Source organism: Argentina anserina, unplaced genomic scaffold, assembly GCF_933775445.1.
Source record: "Argentina anserina unplaced genomic scaffold, drPotAnse1.1, whole genome shotgun sequence".
Classification (NCBI taxonomy): domain Eukaryota; kingdom Viridiplantae; phylum Streptophyta; class Magnoliopsida; order Rosales; family Rosaceae; genus Argentina; species Argentina anserina.
The window spans coordinates 199,471-224,624 of NW_026089511.1; the positions used below are offsets into that span (position 1 = coordinate 199,471).

A 25,154-nucleotide genomic window follows, 5' to 3' on the forward strand; every position below is an offset into this window, starting at 1 on the left:
CAATAGAAACTCGCATCAGAAGCCTTACAGAAAGATACTCAAACGAGAAATGAAAAGATACAGAATTGGAATAGTAAAGATACGCAAACGATGTAAAGATACACAATTGGAATAGTAAAGATACGCAAACGATGTAAAGATACTCACTTTAAAAGAAACACACTCCCACACTTGCAAAACTCTCAAATACAATAGAAACTCGCATCAGAAAGCCTTACAGAAAGATACTCAAACGAGAAATGAAAAGATACACAATTGGGATAGTAAAGATACACAATCGATGTAAAGATACTCAGTTTGAAAGAAACACACTCCCACACTTGCAAAACTCTCAAATACAATAGAAAGTCGCATCAGAAGCCTTACAGAAAGATACTCAAACGAGAAATGAAAAGATACACAATTGGAATAGTAAAGATACGCAAACGATGTAAAGATACTCAGTTTGAAAGAAACACACTCCCACACTTGCAAAACTCTCAAATACAATAGAAACTCGCATCAGAAAGCCTTACAGAAAGATACTCAAACGAGAAATGAAAAGATACAGAATTGGAATAGTAAATATACGCAAACGATGTAAAGATACACAGTTTGAAAGAAACACACTCCCACACTTGCAAAACTCTCAAATTCAATAGAAACTCGCATCAGAAGCCTTGCAGAAAGATACTCAAACGAGAAATGAAAAGATACAGAATTGGAATAGTAAACATACGCAAACGATGTAAAGATACACAATTGGAATAGTAAAGATACGCAAACGATGTAAAGATACTCAGTTTGAAAGAAACACACTCCCACACTTGCAAAACTCTCAAATACAATAGAAACTCGCATCAGAAGCCTTGCAGAAAGATACTCAAACGAGAAATGAAAAGATACAGAATTGGAATAGTAAACATACGCAAACGATGTAAAGATACACAATTGGAATAGTAAAGATACGCAAACGATGTAAAGATACTCAGTTTGAAAGAAACACACTCCCACACTTGCAAAACTCTCAAATACAATAGAAACTCGCTTCAGAAGCCTTACAGAAAGATACGCAAACGAGAAATGAAAAGATACACAATTGGAATAGTAAAGATACGCAAACGATGTAAAGATACGCAATTGGAATAGTAAAGATACACAAACGATGTAAAGATACTCAGTTTGAAAGAAACACACTCCCACACTTGCAAAACTCTCAAATTCAATAGAAACTCGTATCAGAAAGCCTTACAGAAAAATACTCAAACGAGAAATGAAAAGATAGACAATTGGAATAGTAAAGATACGCAATCGATGTAAAGATACTCAGTTTGAAAGAAACACACTCCCACAGTTGCAAAACTCTCAAATACAATAGAAACTCGCATCAGAAAGCCTTACAGAAAGATACTCAAACGAGAAATGAAAAGATACAGAATTGGAATAGTAAATATACGCAAACGATGTAAAGATACACAGTTTGAAAGAAACACACTCCCACACTTGCAAAACTCTCAAATTCAATAGAAACTCGCATCAGAAAGCCTTACAGAAAGATACTCAAACGAGAAATGAAAAGATACACAATTGGAATAGTAAAGATACGCAAACGATGTAAAGATACACTATTGGAATAGTAAAGATACGCAAACGATGTAAAGATACTCCGTTTGAAAGAAACACACTGCCACACTTGCAAAACTCTCAAATTCAATAGAAACTCGCATCAGAAAGCCTTACAGAAAAATACTCAAACGAGAAATGAAAAGATAGACAATTGGAATAGTAAAGATACGCAATCGATGTAAAGATACTCAGTTTGAAAGAAACACACTCCCACACTTGCAAAACTCTCAAATACAATAGAAACTCGCATCAGAAGCCGTACAGAAAGATACTCAAACGAGAAATGAAAAGATACACAATTGGAATAGTAAAGATACGCAAACGATGTAAAGATACACAACTGGAATAGTAAAGATACGCAAACGATGTAAAGATACTCAGTTTGAAAGAAACACACTCCGAGACTTGGAAAACTCTCAAATACAATAGAAACTCGCATCAGAAAGCCTCACAGAAAGATACTCAAGCGAGAAATGAAAAGATACACAATTGGAATAGTAAAGATACGGAACCGATGTAAAGATACTCAGTTTGAAAGAAACACACTCCCACACTTGCAAAACTCTCAAATACAATAGAAACTCGCATCAGAAAGCCTTACAGAAAGATACTCAAACGAGAAATGAAAAGATACACAATTGGAATAGTAAAGATACGCAATCGATGTAAAGATACTCAGTTTGAATGAAACACACTCCCACACTTGCAAAACTCTCAAATACAATAGAAACTCGCATCAGAAAGCCTTACAGAAAGATACTCAAACGAGAAATGAAAAGATACAGAATTGGAATAGTAAACATACGCAAACGATGTAAAGATACACAATTGGAATAGTAAAGATACGCAAACGATGTAAAGATACTCAGTTTGAAAGAAACACACTCCCACACTTGCAAAACTCTCAAATACAATAGAAACTCGCTTCAGAAGCCTTACAGAAAGATACGCAAACGAGAAATGAAAAGATACACAATTGGAATAGTAAAGATACGCAAACGATGTAAAGATACGCAATTGGAATAGTAAAGATACACAAACGATGTAAAGATACTCAGTTTGAAAGAAACACACTCCCACACTTGCAAAACTCTCAAATTCAATAGAAACTCGCATCAGAAAGCCTTACAGAAAGATACTCAAACGAGAAATGAAAAGATACACAATTTTAATAGTAAAGATACGCAAACGATGTAAAGATACACAATTGGAATAGTAAAGATACGCAAACGATGTAAAGATACTCAGTTTGAGAAAAACACACTCCCACACTTGCAAAACTCTCAAATATAATAGAAACTCGCTTCAGAAGCCTTACAGAAAGATACTCAAACGAGAAAGGAAAAGATACAGAATTGGAATAGTAAAGATACGCAAACGATGTAAAGATACTCAGTTCGAAAGAAACACACTCTCACACTTGCAAAACTCTCAAATACAATAGAAACTCGCATCAGAAAGCCTTACAGAAAGATACTCAAACGAGAAATGAAAAGATACAAAATTGGAATAGTAAAGATACTCAAACGAGAAATGAAAAGATACACAATTGGAATAGTAAAGATACGCAAACGATGTAAAGATACACAATTGGAATAGTAAAGATACGCAAACGATGTAAAGATACTCAGTTTGAGAAAAACACACTCCCACACTTGCAAAACTCTCAAATATAATAGAAACTCGCTTCAGAAGCCTTACAGAAAAATACTCAAACGAGAAAGGAAAAGATACAGAATTGGAATAGTAAAGATACGCAAACGATGTAAAGATACTCAGTTTGAAAGAAACACACTCCCACACTTGCAAAACTCTCAAATTCAATAGAAACTCGCATCAGAAAGCCTTACAGAAAAATACTCAAACGAGAAATGAAAAGATAGACAATTGGAATAGTAAAGATACGCAATCGATGTAAAGATACTCAGATTGAAAGAAACACACTCCCACACTTGCAAAACTCTCAAATACAATAGAAACTTGCATCAGAAGCCTTACAGAAAGATACTCAAACGAGAAATGAAAAGATACACAATTGGAATAGTAAAGATACGCAAACGATGAAAAGATACACAATTGGAATAGTAAAGATACGTGAACGATGTAAAGATACTTAGTTTGAAAGAAACACACTCCCACACTTGGAAAACTCTCAAATACAATAGAAACTCGCATCAGAAAGCCTTACAGAAAGATACTCAAACGAGAAATGAAAAGATACAGAATTGGAATAGTAAAGATACGCAAACGATGTAAAGATACACAATTGGAATAGTAAAGATACGCAAACGATGTAAAGATACTCAGTTTGAAAGAAACACACTCCCACACTTGCAAAACTCTCAAATTCAATAGAAACTCGCATCAGAAAGCCTTACAGAAAGATACTCAAACGAGAAATGAAAAGATAGACAATTGGAATAGTAAAGATACGCAATCGATGTAAAGATACTCAGTTTGAAAGAAACACACTCCCACACTTGCAAAACTCTCAAATACAATAGAAACTCGCATCAGAAGCCTTACAGAAAGATACTCAAACGAGAAATGAAAAGATACACAATTGGAATAGTAAAGATACGCAAACGATGTAAAGATACACAATTGGAATAGTAAAGATACGCAAACGATGTAAAGATACTCACTTTGAAAGAAACACACTCCCACACTTGCAAAACTCTCAAATACAATAGAAACTCGCATCAGAAAGCCTTACAGAAAGATACTCAAACGAGAAATGAAAAGATAGACAATTGGAATAGTAAAGATACGCAATCGATGTAAAGATACTCAGTTTGAAAGAAACACACTCCCACACTTGCAAAACTCTCAAATACAATAGAAACTCGCATCAGAAGCCTTACAGAAAGATACTCAAACGAGAAATGAAAAGATACACAATTGGAATAGTAAAGATACGCAAACGCTGTAAAGATACACAATTGGAAGAGTAAAGATACGCAAACGATGTAAAGATACTCAGTTTGAAAGAAACACACTCCCATACTTGCAAAACTCTCAAATACAATAGAAAATCGCATCAGAAGCCTTACAGAAAGATACTCAAACGAGAAATGAAAAGATACATAATTGGAATAGTAAAGATACGCAAACGATGTAAAGATACACTATTAGAATAGTAAAGATACGCAAACGATGTAAAGATACTCAGTTTGAAAGAAACACACTCCCACACTTGCAAAACTCTCAAATACAATAGAAACTCGCATCAGAAAGCCTTACAGAAAGATACTCAGACGAGAAATGAAAAGATACAGAATTGGAATAGTAAAGATACGCAAACGATGTAAAGATACACAATTGGAATAGTAAAGATACGCAAACGATGTAAAGATACTCAGTTTGAAAGAAACACACTCCCACACTTGCAAAACTCTCAAATACAATAGAAAATCGCATCAGAAGCCTTACAGAAAGATACTCAAACGAGAAATGAAAAGATACATAATTGGAATAGTAAAGATACGCAAACGATGTAAAGATACACTATTAGAATAGTAAAGATACGCAAACGATGTAAAGATACTCAGTTTGAAAGAAACACACTCCCACACTTGCAAAACTCTCAAATACAATAGAAACTCGCATCAGAAGCCTTACAGAAAGATACTCAAACGAGAAATGAAAAGATACAAAATTGGAATAGTAAAGATACTCAAACGAGAAATGAAAAGATACACAATTGGAATAGTAAAGATACGCAAACGATGTAAAGATACACAATTGGAATAGTAAAGATACGCAAACGATGTAAAGATACTCAGTTTGAGAAAAACACACTCCCACACTTGCAAAACTCTCAAATACAATAGAAACTCGCTTCAGAAGCCTTACAGAAAGATACTCAAACGAGAAAGGAAAAGATACAGAATTGGAATAGTAAAGATACGCAAACGATGTAAAGATACACTATTGGAATAGTAAAGATACGCAAACGATGTAAAGATACTCAGTTTGAAAGAAACACACTCCCACACTTGCAAAACTCTCAAATACAATAGAAACTCGTATCAGAAGCCTTACAGAAAGATACTCAAACGAGAAATGAAAAGATACAAAATTGGAATAGTAAAGATACTCAAACGAGAAATGAAAAGATACACAATTGGAATAGTAAAGATACGCAAACGATGTAAAGATACACAATTGGAATAGTAAAGATACGCAAACGATGTAAAGATACTCAGTTTGAGAAAAACACACTCCCACACTTGCAAAACTCTCAAATACAATAGAAACTCGCTTCAGAAGCCTTACAGAAAGATACTCAAACGAGAAAGGAAAAGATACAGAATTGGAATAGTAAAGATACGCAAACGATGTAAAGATACACTATTAGAATAGTAAAGATACGCAAACGATGTAAAGATACTCAGTTCGAAAGAAACACACTCTCACACTTGCAAAACTCTCAAATACAATAGAAACTCGCATCAGAAAGCCTTACAGAAAGATACTCAAACGAGAAATGAAAAGATACAGAATTGGAATAGTAAATATACGCAAACGATGTAAAGATACACAGTTTGAAAGAAACACACTCCCACACTTGCAAAACTCTCAAATTCAATAGAAACTCGCATCAGTGATAGGAGCACTTTGTGCTACGTTCTTAATATGTTTTTACCTCCATTTGTACTTTGCTTAACCCTTATTGTTGTAATATCGAGTCATTGAGTCACAATAGGAGTCTTGGATGGTTATGGATGTGTTTTTGTGCTGAAACGAGTTTAAAACGAAGAATTGGTCTAGAGTCCTAGTTTGAGTATGAATCCTTATAGGACTAGGAAACCTAGTTGAATTAGGAGTCTTCATCTTTCTATGTTTTGGTCGCATTGGCGATATCTTGAGAGTCATGTTTGCATTAAGAATCCTTGTTAGACTAGGAAACGTACCATTTTGGAAAGTCCTACTTGAACTCAAACTCTTATTACGAAACTTTCCTAAATGAACTTCCTTGTTCTAGTAACTTACTTATTCTAGTAAGTTTCCTTTTTGCAAATTAGAAACTTTCCTAATCTAGTTGAGCTCATCTATTACATGTGTCTTTTTAAGACAACTAATGTCTAGATTATGACATGATTTTCGAATGAATTATCTCTTACATATGTTTTCTTTTCTTATTTTCAGATTTAAGAGATAATTGCAAGGTAATTAAATGATTCAGCCGTGCAAGATGGGAGATGAAGATAAGGCACGAATTGGAGAGGAAATAGGAGTCCATGCCGTGCATGACTCTTGAGAGAAAATAGAGATCAGCCGTGCCTTGTAATCAGCCCAAGGAGTTCCATGCCGTGTGAACTCTTGAGAAATTGTAGGGAGGAGCCGTCCACATTCATCAAGGAGAAGGAGCCCAGCCCATGCCATGCTAACCCTAGAGAAACAAGGAGATAAGAGCTTCTTCTATAAGGAAAGCAAGGGCAGCCATTGGATCCAATTAAAAAGAAGAAATCCCAGCCGTGCATATATGGATCAGCCCATCTTAAACCCTAGCAGCCTCCTCCCTTGGTTCCTCTATATATAGCTCGGCCTCCCTTCATATTTTTTATCTCTCCATTCTCTCACAAAGCTAGCCGAATTGCTGCCCAAACACAACCAGAAAATTCAAGCCACAAAACCTTCATCCATCATCACCAAACCGTGCTCATCTTCCTCCTCTCCCAAATCCGAATCCATTCTTGCCGAATCCTAGAAGGTTTCTAAAGTGTGATTCATCCATGTCTTGTAATTTTTCTTTTGGTTTTCTGCAATTTTCGATTTCATTGTATGAATTCTTGGATGTGATTTTCGGTTTTATATATGAAGAACATAAATTCAGACTTCTTTGGTTTTATGTTTTGATTGTATGAATTCATTGAAATATGTATGTTTGACGTGTTAGATGATTATGGGCAGTAGGTTTCCGAATTGTTTTTAGGTTTTATTTCGATTTGTTCCTTGAACTTGTACATCTAAATCAATGCTTGAGGAAGCCAAGGCCATGGTTCTCCTAAGGTTGCGATTTCATTCACCAAAGTGTTCATTGATTGAATATGCGCTTCGTGTTTCAATTATGGATACTTATATAGGGCTGTGATAGTTCTAGGAATTTGCATGTTTAATCAAGATGAGTGATGCCATGCTTGTGTAACATGTCTCCAATTCGACTTAATGTGCTTATGTGCTACTTTGTTGTTTAACTAGACGCTTCGTTATGTTGAACTATCTTTAGCATATGTTTAGAATTGAACGCTTCGTTGATTCTAAATAATTAAGAAGTCTTAACGATTAGATGAACCGCTTCGGACTCTAATTAGAATTGGAATTGAAATAGACTTAAGAAGAATCGAAAATACTTGCTGCCTATATGTTGTTCTATGCGTGTCATACATGTTTCTTGAGTGAAATTCGTGTTTTGTTTATGTGATGAATGGTTGATCAATTGTATATAAGTAATTTAGGATTTATTTTAAGTTGTAGTTTTAGAATCCAACTCAAATCTCCCAATAACATGATAAGTGTTGAGGCCCTTTTGATTCCCCGGACTGAACGATCCCTGCTTATTCTATACTAACGATGATGTTTTTCAGGGTATTTTATAGACGTTCTAAACGAAAAAATTTTGTGTGTGTGGAAAGTTGTTTTTTGTTATATTGTTGTAGTAGTATGCCTATAGGAAACTTGTTACACATAGTGAAATTTTTTTTTTTTTTTTAGGGAAGCTAAATGTTTATTTATGCGAGGTTTATTGTAAGTTATAAGGTGAACGGAATAGGTAAAGTCCATTTTGTTAATACTAGCCTTAACCCTCCATTTGTACCTTGCAAAGGTCACTTGGGGTTGAGGGCGGCTTTTATTAACACTTTGGGGCCAGTCTAACACACAAAGTTGTTCCGAGCTGAGTAAGGGGCTATGCTATTTTCATTACCCTGGTTCAAGGTTTACAAAATTGGATCTCAGAGGCCCATAGACTGACATACATCTCGGTGATGGAGTCGATTGGGAAAGCATCCTTTCGAGGTTGTGGCCCCCGTGGTGTCCAACAAATGAGTCCTGCCTTGTGACTATCTCTGATTCTAGCTATCAAGCCTTCTGAAACAAAGGAATGAGTTTGTGTCTAGACGACGTACTTAGGCCGCACGTCCACCTCACTTTATAACTTAGAAGATAACGTTGTATAAATAGATGTATATAGTTTCAAAAGAAAATGATGTTCTAATTTTTAAGGTATATCGGATAAAGCAAGACCCTTACCTTGGGCTGTTTCAGTCCATTGCACAGTTAGCTCCTCTGCTCCACGTACCTTAAAAGTTAGGATTGTGTGTGAATAAAATCAATTAGACTTAGTTATACCCCTACACTTGTAATTTTCGAAATATAGAAGAAAAGAAACAAAGAAAACGAAAATTGAACATAGATTTAAAGAAGAGTTACGTTTTTGTAAATGAGGGAAACGAAAATTTGTAATTGAAAGGAAGAAGAAGTTTATATTTACTTATACTTGTATTTCATATGTTGTAGAGATACTAATATATATGTGTTCTTTTCAGGCTAATGAATGTCCAAGATTACTGGTTGGTCCGAAGAGATTAGTGCTCGCCTGAAAAGAATTCAGCCTCCATCTCAGTTCGATAACGTATCCATTGAATCAGATTCATTTCACGAAGTGAAAGAGTTTGGGTCCATTTCACCATTTCCAAGTGCAACGAGTTGTAGTGGGCTCAATCCTTTGTTCTTTGAGGATCCGGAGTTAGAATTGTTGACAAGCCCATTTCCATTAGCCCAGTTGAATTTCGATCTACCCGATCCAAAACTTGAAAATCAAGAAGAAGTAATGGCATCAATTAGAGAACAAAATGGTCAAGTTGAAGGAGCAGTTGGTGGGACAGCGCCCTCTAACATTGCATATCCTGTTCCACAAGAGGGCAAGACTAGTGATTTCGTTTTGAAGAGTGGGTTTCTACATCATTTACCCAAGTTTCATGGTCTTTCTGGTGAGGATCCTAATCAACATCTCACCTTGTTCCAATTCAACTGTGAGACTATGTGCCCAAGAGGAGCAGACATTCAGATTGTGAAGATGCGAGCATTTCCCTACTCATTGGAGGACCGTGCTCAGAAATGGTTATTTGAGGTGCCAGCTGGTAGGATTACTTCTTGGACCACTATGGTGAACGAATTCTTGTCCAAGTATTTCCCATCTTCAAGAGTTACTCACATAAGGAAGCAGATCACTGGTATCAAGCAAGGCCCAGATGAGTCGTTTTACAACTACTATGAGAGATTCAGGTCTCTTATAGCATCATGTCCAGCTCATGGCATTAGGGAAGGTCTGCTCCTTCAATACTTTTATGAAGGCCTTCTACAAATGGAAAGGGAGTTCCTTGATTCAGCTGCTGGTGGATCGTTCTTGGACAAGAGCAATGTCATGGCAAAAGATCTTTTGGAAAAGAGAGCAATGAACAACCAACAGTTTGGGACATCTGCAAGTGCTACAAGGCAGGTGCATGAGACTCACTCCAGTTCGAACTCTGCTCTAGAGGACAAGGTCGACAAGTTGTCCAAGATGATGAGCCATTTCATGAAGTCTAGTGGAGCTCAAGTCTGTGGGATATGTACGGAGGGGCACCCTACTGATCAGTGTCCTCAAGTTGCATCTAATGGAGGGTATGAAGAAGTCAATGCCCTTGGTTATCAAGGAGGTCAGAGGTACAACCCATATTCAAATACCTACAATCCTGGCCTACGTGATCATCCTAACTTTCGATGGTCCAACAATGAAAATGTACTAAGGCCACATCAGAATCAAATGCAATTTGGGCCTCGTCCGGGTGGTTTGTTTAGACCACAAGCTCCACTACTCAATGTACCACCTCCAAATGTGGCTGCTACTCCGAATTATGATGAGTTGTTGAAATCCTTAGCTGCTGGGCAAAGTCAGTTGAACACCGTTACTCAAACTTTGGTGGTGGGTCAACAAGCAAATAGCAAGGACATTGCGGAGCTGAAAACGCATATGGGCCAGGTAGTGGACTTCATGGGCCGATTCTCTGAGCAAGGGAAGCTGCCTAGTGGTGTCATACCCAACCCAAGAAATGAGCAAGCCCAAGCTATCATAACAAGGAGTGGGCTTGAGCTAAAGGAGAGCCCAAGTGTTGCAAAGAAGGCCCATATGGCCCATGAGCAAGAAAGTGACGAATTTCCTATGAAGATGGACTTGGAGAAGGATCCAGCTACCTCCAAGAAGGAGATGGTGCCGCGCCATGATGCACCCAAAGGTACAATTCCTAACTCAAGTGATTTAGTTAAGACTAATCCTGTTTCGTGTGTACCTTTCCCTTCTAGGTTTGCAAAGAGCAAGAAGGATAAATCAGATGAGGAGGTATTGGAAGTCTTTAGGAAGGTGGAAGTTAACCTTCCTTTGTTGGAGTGCATCAAGCAAATTCCCAAGTATGCGAAATTTCTTAAGGAGCTTTGCACTTCAAGAAGGAAGACTAGGGAGGAGAAGGTAGTGAAGATGAATGAGACAGTTTCAGCTGTCATCCAAAGGAAGCTACCCCCTAAGATGAAGGACCCCGGAAGTTTCTCTGTCCCATGCAAAATTGGTAACACGTTATTTGAAAATGTTATGCTTGATCTAGGTGCCTCAATAAATGTTATGCCTTATAATGTTTATCAATCACTAGGATTAGGACCTTTAAAGAATGATAACGTGATTATTCAATTAGCTGATCGATCTAACAAGTACCCTAAGGGGTATGTTGAGGATGTCCTTGTGCAGGTCAGTCACCTTATTTTCCCTGCAGATTTTTATGTGCTAGACATGGAGGTATCACCCTTGGAGACAACTCCACTGCTTTTGGGGAGACCGTTCATGAGAACTGCTAGGACATGCATCGATGTGGCCAATGGGAGTTTATCAATGGAATTTGATGGAGATGTTATCAGCTTCAATGTTTTTGAGGCAATGAAATACCCAGTTTCTGACCTTAACTCGTGTTTTGCTATTGATGTTGTTGAATCTATTGCGCAGGTTATGTCAGAAACGTTGGAAGCATAGCAATTAGCTATGGAGCAAGGGGCCGGATTTGACAAGCATGGGGACCGTGTCCCAAGAGAGGAGTGGGCTGATCTTGAGCCCAAGATTTTCGAAATTCTTTGTGAGCTTGAAGCTCAACCGTTCAAAAGGTATCCCTCTTTCTTGTCAATTCCCATTTTCCACTAACAAATTGTTACCATCTGTGGTTCAGGCCCCAAAGTTAGATTTGAAGCAGCTTCCAGATCATTTGAAGTATGTGTACCTTGGAAAGGATGATACTCTACCAGTTATTGTGTCATCAACGCTGAGTCAGCAGCAGGAAGCTAGATTGATTGATGTGCTTAAGAGGAACAAGACCGCTATTGGATGGACTTTGGCGGATATCAAGGGAATCAGCCCTACAACTTGTGTTCATAGGATCTTATTAGAGGATGGCGCCAAGCCTACACGTGATGCTCAAAGGAGATTGCACCCACCAATGATGAAAATCGTGAAAGATGAGGTGATCAAGCTGCTTGATTGTGGAGTGATCTATCCCATCTCGGACAGTCGGTGGATTTCGCCAGTGCAAGTTGTGCCTAAGAAGAGTGGGGTGACTGTTGTGAAAAATGAAGCGAATGAGTTAGTACCCCAGAGGTTGGTGACCGGTCATAGGATGTGCATTGATTATAGGAAGCTGAATGCTACAACACGCAAGGATCACATGCCTTTGCCGTTCATGGACCAGATGTTGGAAAGATTAGCCGGGCACGAGTTCTTTTGTTTTCTAGATGGGTATAGTGGCTATAACCAGATATGCATTCATCCGGAAGATCAAGAGAAAACGACATTTACATGTCCATTTGGCACTTTTGCATATCGACGCATGCCCTTTGGGTTGTGCAACGCACCAGGTACGTTTCAGCGATGTATGCTTGCTATTTTCTCTGACTTTATCGAAAATATCATTGAAGTTTTTATGGATGACTTTAGTGTTTATGGTAAAAACTTTGATGCATGTTTAGAGAATTTAGAGTTAATATTGAAAAGGTGTGTAGAAACTAACCTTGTGCTTAATTGGGAAAAATGCCACTTCATGGTTAATCAAGGGATAGTTTTGGGACATATTGTATCTGCTAAGGGTATTCAGGTAGACAAGGCTAAGGTTGATATTGTGCATCACTTACCCTCTCCCACAACTGTGAGAGAGGTTCGTTCTTTCCTTGGTCATGCAGGATTTTATAGGAGATTCATCAAGGATTTTTCCATGGTGGCGAGACCTATGTGTACCCTATTGCAGAAGGATATGCCGTTCATATGGGATGATGCATGTGAAAAAGCGTTTGTGAAGTTGAAGGAGTTGTTGACTAGTGCACCCATCATTTGTCCTCCGGATTGGAACCTGCCCTTTGAGTTGATGTGCGATGCTTCGGATTATGCAGTTGGGGCGGTGTTGGGCCAAAGAAGAGAAAAGAAGCCCGTAGTGATCTACTATGCGTCTAGGACTCTTAATGAGGCCCAGATGAATTATTCGACTACGGAAAAAGAACTTTTGGCTGTAATATTTGCTTTAGACAAATTTCGATTATATCTTTTGCATTCTAAAGTTGTTGTGTATTCTGACCATGCAGCCTTAAGGTATTTGATGACAAAGAAGGATGCTAAGCCCAGATTGATCCGATGGATTCTATTGATTCAAGAGTTTGACCTTGAGATTCGAGACAAGAAGGGAAGTGAGAATGTGGTGGCTGATCATTTGAGTAGGATCGTGCGAGATGAGGAAAGAGAGCCACTACGTGAGACTTTCCCAGATGAGCAACTCTTTGGGATAGAGGTAAGTGTGCCTTGGTATGCCGATATTGTCAATTATTTAGTTACTAAGGATTTTCCTAGTACACTTTCGCATGCTAATAAGGTTAAATTGAAGAAAATGGCTAGATACTATATTTGGGATGAACCGTATTTATGGAAACAATGTAGTGATCAAGTCATTAGGAGATGTGTCCCAGAGAATGAGCATAGGTCGATTCTTAACTTCTGTCATAGTGAGGCATGTGGAGGTCATTTTGGGCCTCGTAGAACAGCTTTAAAGGTGTTGGAATGTGGTTTCTATTGGCCTTCTATTTTCAAGGATGCATATTTGTTTTGTGTTTCTTGTGATAGGTGTCAACGGACTGGTAATATTGGTAAGAGAGATCAAATGCCCTTATCCCCCATTATAATTGTCGAAATTTTTGATGTGTGGGGCATTGATTTCATGGGTCCATTTCCTTCATCTAGAGGTTTCTTGTATATCTTGTTAGCTGTTGATTATGTGTCGAAGTGGGTGGAAGCAAAGGCCACCCGAACTAATGATTCGAAAGTGGTTGCAGGTTTCTTGAGAACTAACATATTTTGCAGGTTTGGAGTACCAAGAGTTTTGATAAGTGATGGAGGTTCTCATTTCTGCAACCGGACTATTGAGGCATTGCTTAAGAAGTATGGAGTAACCCACAAGGTTTCGACACCATATCATCCTCAAACAAGTGGCATGGCAGAAGTGTCCAACAGAGAGATCAAGGGAATTATGGAGAAGACTGTAGGTCCAACAAGGAAGGATTGGAGTGATCGATTAGATGATGCATTATGGGCCTACAGGACTGCGTACAAGACGCCTATTGGGATGTCACCATTCAGATTGGTGTATGGGAAGGCATGTCACCTTCCAGTGGAGTTAGAGCACAGAGCATGGTGGGCGGTGAAGACATTCAACATGGACAAGGATGCAGCTGGTCTTCATAGGAAATTGCAGCTCAATGAGCTTGAGGAGATACGAAATGACGCCTATGATGCTGCATGGATTTACAAGGAGAAAACGAGAGCTTATCATGACAAGATGATTCGTGGGAAAGAGTTTGTAGTTGGTCAAAAAGTTCTTTTATTCCATTCTAGACTTAAACTTTTTCCTGGAAAATTACGTTCTCGTTGGGTTGGTCCATTTGTTGTTACTAATGTGTTTGCTCATGGTGCTATTGAAATTAAAAGTGACAAAACAGGTCAGACATTCAAGGTGAATGGGCATCGACTTAAGCCCTACTTTGAACCTTTTGAGGAGCACACGTATGAGGAGACGAGTGTGAGAGATGCGCCAACAGATGTATGAGCATGAGAGAGTCTAGGCTGAGAGACTTTAAAACTCAAGCGCTGCATGGGAGGCAACCCATTTCAACCGTACCTGTGGAGGAGTCGTCTACGGGAGTTTGCATTTTCTTATCCCTTCACTCTTATGGTTGAATTGTATATGTATTGATGTGTGATCTTATTCTCTACTTATGAATTACATTCTGATTATTGAGCTTACATTGAGGACAATGTAATTTTCTAAGTGTGGGGTAGGGTTGCATGATCATTGTTTGCTGATTTTTGCTTTGATTTCATGATATAAACGAAAAAGAAAGAAAAAATTCGTTAAAATGTTAGAAAATTCGAAAAAAATGTGTTGTTTTGAGTCTTAGGATGCCCCTAAAGTCTAGGATGATTATGTCTCTAAATGCATAGATGATGGTTTTGCATTTCATAAGAATTGAATTGTAAGTTTCATTGATAATGTGGATTTGGTATGAACATGTGAGAGTTGATTGAATGTAATATGACATACATGTTTGGTTAGTTTAAGTCCATAACAACCTGTGAGTTTTTGAGCCTATATATGCTTTCTTCTTGAGTGATAATATGAAATTTCGTGGTTGTTTTGTGAACCTCATTATTCTTTGCATATTCAATGACTATGTGCCATAGCTTTTAATGGACTCTAGAATTTACTAGAACTCATCTTTTGTGATTGTTGAAACTTTTAAGTCATAAAATGCTCTGATTTTGAAAGGGATTTATGGATCATTTCTAGGATTACCACCACTTTAGCCAAACAGCCATGTATCCCTATATGTGCCCTGTTTGGGACCCCTTAGTTGAACCCCATTTGAGCCTACATTGAGCCTTTTCTTCATCACCTATGTTATCTCCATGCTTAGTATAGTTACCTCTACCTTGTCCTATAGACTTGGCAGAACTATTTTTGAGATGATGTTGTGATGATGCATGAAATAAGTGTGGGGTGGAAGACATGAGAAAAGAAAATATGAACAAGCTTTTAAGCAAATGCCGAAAAAAAAAGAAAAGGAAAAAATGATGATGAATGAAAAAATGATGAGATCGGCAATACATGAAAAGGAAAGAAAAGATGTTGTCTTCCATTTGTGATTTGGAGTTGAGTTGAATTGAAGGTCTAAAAAAGTTTATTTGACCTTTGTCCATGTTCACTTTGTGGTTAAAATGATGTTTGGGCCCAACTTGTTATATTTGGCCATTGATGGTGTGTGGTGTCATAAGGATGGTGTTTACTCTGCTAAGTCTATAGGATTACCTTTGTGATTCCTTGATATTCCATGCCTTTAGCTAAGCCTAACCATTCACCCTTATCAAATGATCCTAATGATTCTTAAAATGAGCAAATCTTGGTTTGTGGAGACGATCACAAGAGTTGAGCATATGGTTTTGGTCCATTTGTGCACTTAGTTGTTAAATGAGGTTTTCCTTTTGTTATTCACAAAGTGCTTTCATTTGATGAAATATGCAGGCTATTTGATGCTTTATTATCCTTTCTCTTGCATATACTTGTGTGTGAATCATAACCATGAATCTGAGTGAAAAGAAGAGAGTATGCCTTGTGAGGAGGATTGGATTGACTAAACATGTTATGTGCCTATTGTCTCATTTCTTACTTATTCATACTATGAAACATGTTTATGAAACTTGGAATTTATGTGCTTACATTCAAATGCTTAAACTTGAAAGCTATGTGTTTTGAGATTCTGAGACAATCATTTAGGGGCAATAGTGTTTTGTGTTGTTTTATTTTGTTTTGCTAAGGGACTAGCAAAAGCCAAGTGTGGGGTAGTTGATAGGAGCACTTTGTGCTACGTTCTTAATATGTTTTTACCTCCATTTGTACTTTGCTTAACCCTTATTGTTGTAATATCGAGTCATTGAGTCACAATAGGAGTCTTGGATGGTTATGGATGTGTTTTTGTGCTGAAACGAGTTTAAAACGAAGAATTGGTCTAGAGTCCTAGTTTGAGTAGGAATCCTTATAGGACTAGGAAACCTAGTTGAATTAGGAGTCTTCATCTTTCTATGTTTTGGTCGCATTGGCGATATCTTGAGAGTCATGTTTGCATTAAGAATCCTTGTTAGACTAGGAAACGTACCATTTTGGAAAGTCCTACTTGAACTCAAACTCTTATTACGAAACTTTCCTAAATGAACTTCCTTGTTCTAGTAACTTACTTATTCTAGTAAGTTTCCTTTTTGCAAATTAGAAACTTTCCTAATCTAGTTGAGCTCATCTATTACATGTGTCTTTTTAAGACAACTAATGTCTAGATTATGACATGATTTTCGAATGAATTATCTCTTACATATGTTTTCTTTTCTTATTTTCAGATTTAAGAGATAATTGCAAGGTAATTAAATGATTCAGCCGTGCAAGATGGGAGATGAAGATAAGGCACGAATTGGAGAGGAAATAGGAGTCCATGCCGTGCATGACTCTTGAGAGAAAATAGAGATCAGCCGTGCCTTGTAATCAGCCCAAGGAGTTCCATGCCGTGTGAACTCTTGAGAAATTGTAGGGAGGAGCCGTCCACATTCATCAAGGAGAAGGAGCCCAGCCCATGCCATGCTAACCCTAGAGAAACAAGGAGATAAGAGCTTCTTCTATAAGGAAAGCAAGGGCAGCCATTGGATCCAATTAAAAAGAAGAAATCCCAGCCGTGCATATATGGATCAGCCCATCTTAAACCCTAGCAGCCTCCTCCCTTGGTTCCTCTATATATAGCTCGGCCTCCCTTCATATTTTTTATCTCTCCATTCTCTCACAAAGCTAGCCGAATTGCTGCCCAAACACAACCAGAAAATTCAAGCCACAAAACCTTCATCCATCATCACCAAACCGTGCTCATCTTCCTCCTCTCCCAAATCCGAATCCATTCTTGCCGAATCCTAGAAGGTTTCTAAAGTGTGATTCATCCATGTCTTGTAATTTTTCTTTTGGTTTTCTGCAATTTTCGATTTCATTGTATGAATTCTTGGATGTGATTTTCGGTTTTATATATGAAGAACATAAATTCAGACTTCTTTGGTTTTATGTTTTGATTGTATGAATTCATTGAAATATGTATGTTTGACGTGTTAGATGATTATGGGCAGTAGGTTTCCGAATTGTTTTTAGGTTTTATTTCGATTTGTTCCTTGAACTTGTACATCTAAATCAATGCTTGAGGAAGCCAAGGCCATGGTTCTCCTAAGGTTGCGATTTCATTCACCAAAGTGTTCATTGATTGAATATGCGCTTCGTGTTTCAATTATGGATACTTATATAGGGCTGTGATAGTTCTAGGAATTTGCATGTTTAATCAAGATGAGTGATGCCATGCTTGTGTAACATGTCTCCAATTCGACTTAATGTGCTTATGTGCTACTTTGTTGTTTAACTAGACGCTTCGTTATGTTGAACTATCTTTAGCATATGTTTAGAATTGAACGCTTCGTTGATTCTAAATAATTAAGAAGTCTTAACGATTAGATGAACCGCTTCGGACTCTAATTAGAATTGGAATTGAAATAGACTTAAGAAGAATCGAAAATACTTGCTGCCTATATGTTGTTCTATGCGTGTCATACATGTTTCTTGAGTGAAATTCGTGTTTTGTTTATGTGATGAATGGTTGATCAATTGTATATAAGTAATTTAGGATTTATTTTAAGTTGTAGTTTTAGAATCCAACTCAAATCTCCCAATAACATGATAAGTGTTGAGGCCCTTTTGATTCCCCGGACTGAACGATCCCTGCTTATTCTATACTAACGATGATGTTTTTCAGGGTATTTTATAGACGTTCTAAACGAACGCTCTATCAATCAGAAAGCCTTACAGAAAGATACTCAAACGAGAAATGAAAAGATACACAATTGGAATAGTAAAGATACGCAAACGATGTAAAGATACACTATTGGAATAGTAAAGATACGCAAACGATGTAAAGATACACAATTGGAATAGTAAAGATACGCAAACGATGTAAAGATACTCAGTTTGAGAAAAACACACTCCCACACTTGCAAAACTCTCAAATACAATAGAAACTCGCTTCAGAAGCCTTACAGAAAGATACTCAAACGAGAAAGGAAAAGATACAGAATTGGAATAGTAAAGATACGCAAACGATGTAAAGATACACTATTGGAATAGTAAAGATACGCAAGCGATGTAAAGATACTCAGTTTGAAAGAAACACACTCCCACACTTGCAAAACTCTCAAATACAATAGAAACTCGCATCAGAAGCCTTACAGAAAGATACTCAAACGAGAAATGAAAAGATACAAAATTGGAATAGTAAAGATACTCAAACGAGAAATGAAAAGATACACAATTGGAATAGTAAAGATACGCAAACGATGTAAAGATACACAATTGGAATAGTAAAGATACGCAAACGATGTAAAGATACTCAGTTTGAGAAAAACACACTCCCACACTTGCAAAACTCTCAAATACAATAGAAACTCGCTTCAGAAGCCTTACAGAAAGATACTCAAACGAGAAATGAAAAGATACACAATTGGAATAGTAAAGATACGCAAACGATGTAAAGATACACTATTGGAATAGTAAAGATACGCAAACGATGTAAAGATACTCCGTTTGAAAGAAACACACTCCCACACTTGCAAAACTCTCAAAGACAATAGAAACTCGCATCAGAAAGCCTTACAGAAAGATACTCAAACGAGAAATGAAAAGATACAGAATTGGAATAGTAAAGATACGCAAACGATGTAAAGATACTTAGTTTGAAAGAAACACACTCCCACACTTGCAAAACTCTCAAATACAATTGGAATAGTAAAGATACGCAAACGATGTAAAGATACTCAGTTTGAAAGAAACACACTCCCACACTTGCAAAACTCTCAAATACAATAGAAACTCGCATCAGAAAGCCTTACAGAAAGATACTCAAACGAGAAATGAAAAGATACACAATTGGAATAGTAAAGATACGCAAACGATGTAAATATACTCAGTTTGAAAGAAACATATTCCCACACTTGCAAAACTCTCAAATTCAATAGAAACTCGCATCAGAAAGCCTTACAGAAAGATACTCAAACGAGAAATGAAAAGATACACAATTGGAATAGTAAAGATACGCAAACGATGTAAAGATACACAATTGGAATAGTAAAGATACGCAAACGATGTAAAGATACTCAGTTTTAGAAAAACACACTCCCACACTTGCAAAACTCTCAAATACAATAGAAACTCGCTTCAGAAGCCTTACAGAAAGATACGCAAACGAGAAATGAAAAGATACACAATTGGAATAGTAAAGATACGCAAACGAGAAATGAAAAGATACGCAATTGGAATAGTAAAGATACGCAAACGATGTAAAGATACGCAATTGGAATAGTAAAGATACACAAACGATGTAAAGATACTCAGTTTGAAAGAAACACACTCCCACACTTGCAAAACTCTCAAATTCAATAGAAACTGGCATCAGAAAGCCTTACAGAAAGATACTCAAACGAGAAATGAAAAGATACACAATTGGAATAGTAAAGATACGCAAACGATGTAAAGATACTCAGTTTGAGAAAAACACACTCCCACACTTGCAAAACTCTCAAATTCAATAGAAACTCGCATCAGAAAGCCTTACAGAAAGATACTCAAACGAGAAATGAAAAGATAGACAATTGGAATAGTAAAGATACGCAATCGATGTAAAGATACACAATTGGAATAGTAAAGATATGCAAACGATGTAAAGATACTCAGTTTGAAAGAAACACACTCCCACACTTGCAAAACTCTCAAATACAATAGAAACTCGCATCAGAAAGCCTTACAGAAAGATACTCAAACGAGAAATGAAAAGATACACAATTGGAATAGTAAAGATACGCAAACGATGTAAATATACTCAGTTTGAAAGAAACATATTCCCACACTTGCAAAACTCTCAAATTCAATAGAAACTCGCATCAGAAAGCCTTACAGAAAGATACTCAAACGAGAAATGAAAAGATACACAATTGGAATAGTAAAGATACGTAAACGATGTAAAGATACTCAGTTTGAAAGAAACACACTCCCACACTTGGAAAACTCACAAATACAATAGAAACTCGCATCAGAAAGCCTCACAGAAAGATACTCAAACGAGAAATGAAAAGATACACAATTGGAATAGTAAAGATACGGAACCGATGTAAAGATACTCAGTTTGAGAAAAACACACTCCCACACTTGCAAAACTCTCAAATACAATATAAACACACTTCAGAAGCCTTACAGAAAGATACTCAAACGAGAAATGAAAAGATACAAAATTGGAATAGTAAAGATACGCAAACGATGTAAAGATACACAATTGGAATAGTAAAGATACGCAAACGATGAAAAGATACTCAGTTTGAAAGAAACACACTCCCACACTTGCAAAACTCTCAAATTCAAAAGAAACTCGCATCAGAAAGCCTTACAGAAAAATACTCAAACGAGAAATGAAAAGATAGACAATTGGAATAGTAAAGATACGCAATCGATGTAAAGATACTCAGATTGAAAGAAACACACTCCCACACTTGCAAAACTCTCAAATACAATAGAAACTCGCATCAGAAGCCTTACAGAAAGATACTCAAACGAGAAATGAAAAGATACAGAATTGGAATAGTAAAGATACGCAAACGATGTAAAGATACACAATTGGAATAGTAAAGATACGCAAACGATGTAAAGATACTCAGTTTGAAAGAAACACACTCCCACACTTGCAAAACTCTCAAATACAATAGAAACTCGCATCAGAAAGCCTTACAGAAAGATACTCAAACGAGAAATGAAAAGATACACAATTGGAATAGTAAAGATACGCAAACGATGTAAATATACTCAGTTTGAAAGAAACATATTCCCACACTTGCAAAACTCTCAAATTCAATAGAAACTCGCATCAGAAAGCCTTACAGAAAGATACTCAAACGAGAAATGAAAAGATACACAATTGGAATAGTAAAGATACGCAAACGATGTAAAGATACACAATTGGAATAGTAAAGATACGCAAACGATGTAAAGATACTCAGTTTGAAAGAAACACACTCCCACACTTGCAAAACTCTCAAATACAATAGAAACTCGCATCAGAAGCCTTACAGAAAGATACTCAAACGAGAAATGAAAAGATACACAATTGGAATAGTAAAGATACTCAAACGAGAAATGAAAAGATACACAATTGGAATAGTAAAGATACGCAAACGATGTAAAGATACTCAGTTTGAAAGAAACACACTCCCACACTTGCAAAACTCTCAAATTCAATAGAAACTCGCATCAGAAAGCCTTACAGAAAGATACTTAAACGAGAAATGAAAAGATACACAATTGGAATAGTAAAGATACGCAATCGATGTCAAGATACTCAGTTTGAAAGAAACACACTCCCACACTTGCAAAACACTCAAATTCAATAGAAACTCGCATTAGAAAGCCTTACAGAAAGATACTCCAACGAGAAATGAAAAGTTACACAATTGGAATAGTAAAGATACGCAATCGATGTAAAGATACTCAGTTTGAAAGAAACACACTCCCACACTTGCAAAACTCTCAAATACAATAGAAACTCGCATCAGAAAGCCTTACAGAAAGATACTCAAACGAGAAATGAAAAGATACACAATTGGAATAGTAAAGATACGCAAACGATGTAAAGATACTCAGGTTAAAAGAAACATATTCCCACACTTGCAAAACTCTCAAATTCAATAGAAACTCGCATCAGAAAGCCTTACAGAAAGATACTCAAACGAGAAATGAAAAGATACACAATTGGAATAGTAAAGAGACGCAAACGATGTAAAGATACACAATTGGAATTGTAAAGATACGCAAACGATGTAAAGATACTCAGTTTGAAAGAAACACACTCCCACACTTGCAAAACTCTCAAATACAATAGAAACTCGCATCAGAAGCCTTACAGAAAGATACTCAAACGAGAAATGAAAAGATACACAATTGGAATAGTAAAGATACTCAAACGAGAAATGAAAAGATACACAATTGGAATAGTAAAGATACGCAAACGATGTAAAGATACTCAGTTTGAAAGAAACACACTCCCACACTTGCAAAACTCTCAAATTCAATAGAAACTCGCATCAGAAAGCCTTACAGAAAGATACTCAAACGAGAATTGAAAAGATACACAATTGGAATAGTAAAGATACGCAAACGATGTAAAGATACACAATTGGAATAGTAAAGATACGCAAACGATGTAAAGATACTCAGTTTGAGGAAAACACACTCCCACACTTGCAAAACTCTCAAATACAATAGAAACTCGCTTCAGAAGCCTTACAGAAAGATACGCAAACGAGAAATGAAAAGATACACAATTGGAATAGTAAAGATACGCAAACGATGTAAAGATACGCAATTGGAATAGTAAAGATACACAAACGATGTAAAGATACTCAGTTTGAAAGAAACACACTCCCACACTTGCAAAACTCTCAAATTCAATAGAAACTCGCATCAGAAAGCCTTACAGAAAGATACTCAAACGAGAAATGAAAAGATACACAATTGGAATAGTAAAGATACGCAAACGATGTAAAGATACACAATTGGAATAGTAAAGATACGCAAACGATGTAAAGATACTCAGTTTGAGAAAAACACACTCCCGCACTTGCAAAACTCTCAAATACAATAGAAACTCGCTTCAGAAGCCTTACAGAAAGATGCTTAAACGAGAAATGAAAAGATACAGAATTGGAATAGTAAAGATACGCAAACGATGTAAAGATACACTATTGGAATAGTAAAGATACGCAAACGATGTAAAGATACTCAGTTTGAAAGAAACACACTCCCACACTTGTGATAGAGCGTTCGGTTAGAACGTCTATAAAATACCCTGAAAAACATTATCGTTAGTATAGAATAAGCAGGGATCGTTCAGTCCGGGGAATCAAAAGGGCCTCAACACTTATCATGTTATTGGGGGATTTTGAGTTGGATTCTAAAACTACAACTGAAAATAAATCCTAAATTACTTATATACAATTGATCAACCACTCATCACATAACCAAAACACGAATTCTACTCAAGAAACATGTATGACACGTATTGAATAACATATAGGCTGCAACTATTTTCGATTCTTCTTAAGTCAATTTCAATTCCAATTCTAATTAGAGCCCGATGCGGTTCATCTAATCGTTAAGACTTCTTAGTTATTTAGAATCAACGAAGCGTTCAATCCTAAACATATGCTACAAAGAGTTCAACATAACGAAGCGTACTAGTTAAACAACAAAGTAGCACATAAGCACATTAAGTCGAATTGGAGACATGTAAGCAAGCATGGCGTCACTCATCTTGATTAAACATGCAAATTCCTAGAACTATCACAGCCCTATATAAGTAGCAATAATTGAGACACGAAGCGCATAACTCGATCAAATACTACTTTGGTGAATTAAATCGCAACCTTAGGAGAACCATGGCCTTGGCTTCCTCAAGCATTGATTTAGATGCACAAATTCAAGGAATAAATTAAAATAAAACCTAAATAGAAATCGAAAACCTGCTGCCCATAGATGCTACACACGGCATACACACATATCTCATGAGTTCATGCAATCAAAACATAAAACCAAAGAAGTCTGAATTTTATGTTGTTCATATATGAAACCGAAAATAACATCCAATGATTCCTACAATGAATTCAAAATTTGCAGAAAATAAAAAGAAAGATTACAAGCCATGGATGAATCACACATTAGAAACCTTCTAGGATGAAGCAAGGATGAATTCGAATTGGTGGAGGAAGATGAGCACGACTTGGTGATGATGGATGAAGGTTTTTTGCTTGAATTTTCTGGATGTTCTTGGGCAGCAATTCGACTTTGTTTGTGAGAGAATGGAGATGGTGAATTGTGAGGGAGGCCATGCCTTTTATAGAGGAAGGAGGAGAGGAGGGGCTGCTAGGGTTTTGAATGGGCTGATCCATGTATTTCCTTTTTTTTCTTTTCTTTCCTTCTCGATTGAATGATGATCATCTTTGTTGGTCACATGCATTCTCCCTTCTTCTAGACCACATGCATTCTTCAGAATTATCTCTTTGTTCTCTCCTTCCTTTTTCTTCTTTTGTTTCCTTCTTTTCTTATTCTTTCCATTTAATGGCCGGATGAACCTTCCCTCCTTTAAGGCTGCATACTTCTTCCTTTTCATCTTATTCAGAAACTAAATTACTTCTTTCCCTTTTCTCTTTTTGTTTCCTTCTTCTCCTCTTTCTTTCCATAATTTCCAACTCATTATCTCACATTTAATTCTGAAAATAAGGAAAGGAAATAATAAATATAAATCACATATGTTACAGAAATATCGAATAAAAA

At 36.8% G+C, this 25,154-nt stretch overlaps 1 protein-coding gene across 1 annotated transcript; it reads left to right on the forward strand.

The window, feature by feature from the left end:
• Positions 1 to 12,719: 12,719 nt before the first annotated feature.
• LOC126804793 (uncharacterized) lies at positions 12,720 to 14,642 on the forward strand (the record flags this gene model as incomplete). The annotated part of the gene is made up of 3 exons (XM_050532007.1): positions 12,720 to 13,181; positions 13,551 to 13,640; positions 13,776 to 14,642. Coding segments are annotated over exons 1-3 (1,419 nt in total), but the record flags the coding sequence as incomplete, so codon positions are not given.
• Between the last annotated feature and the right edge of the window lie 10,512 nt (positions 14,643 to 25,154).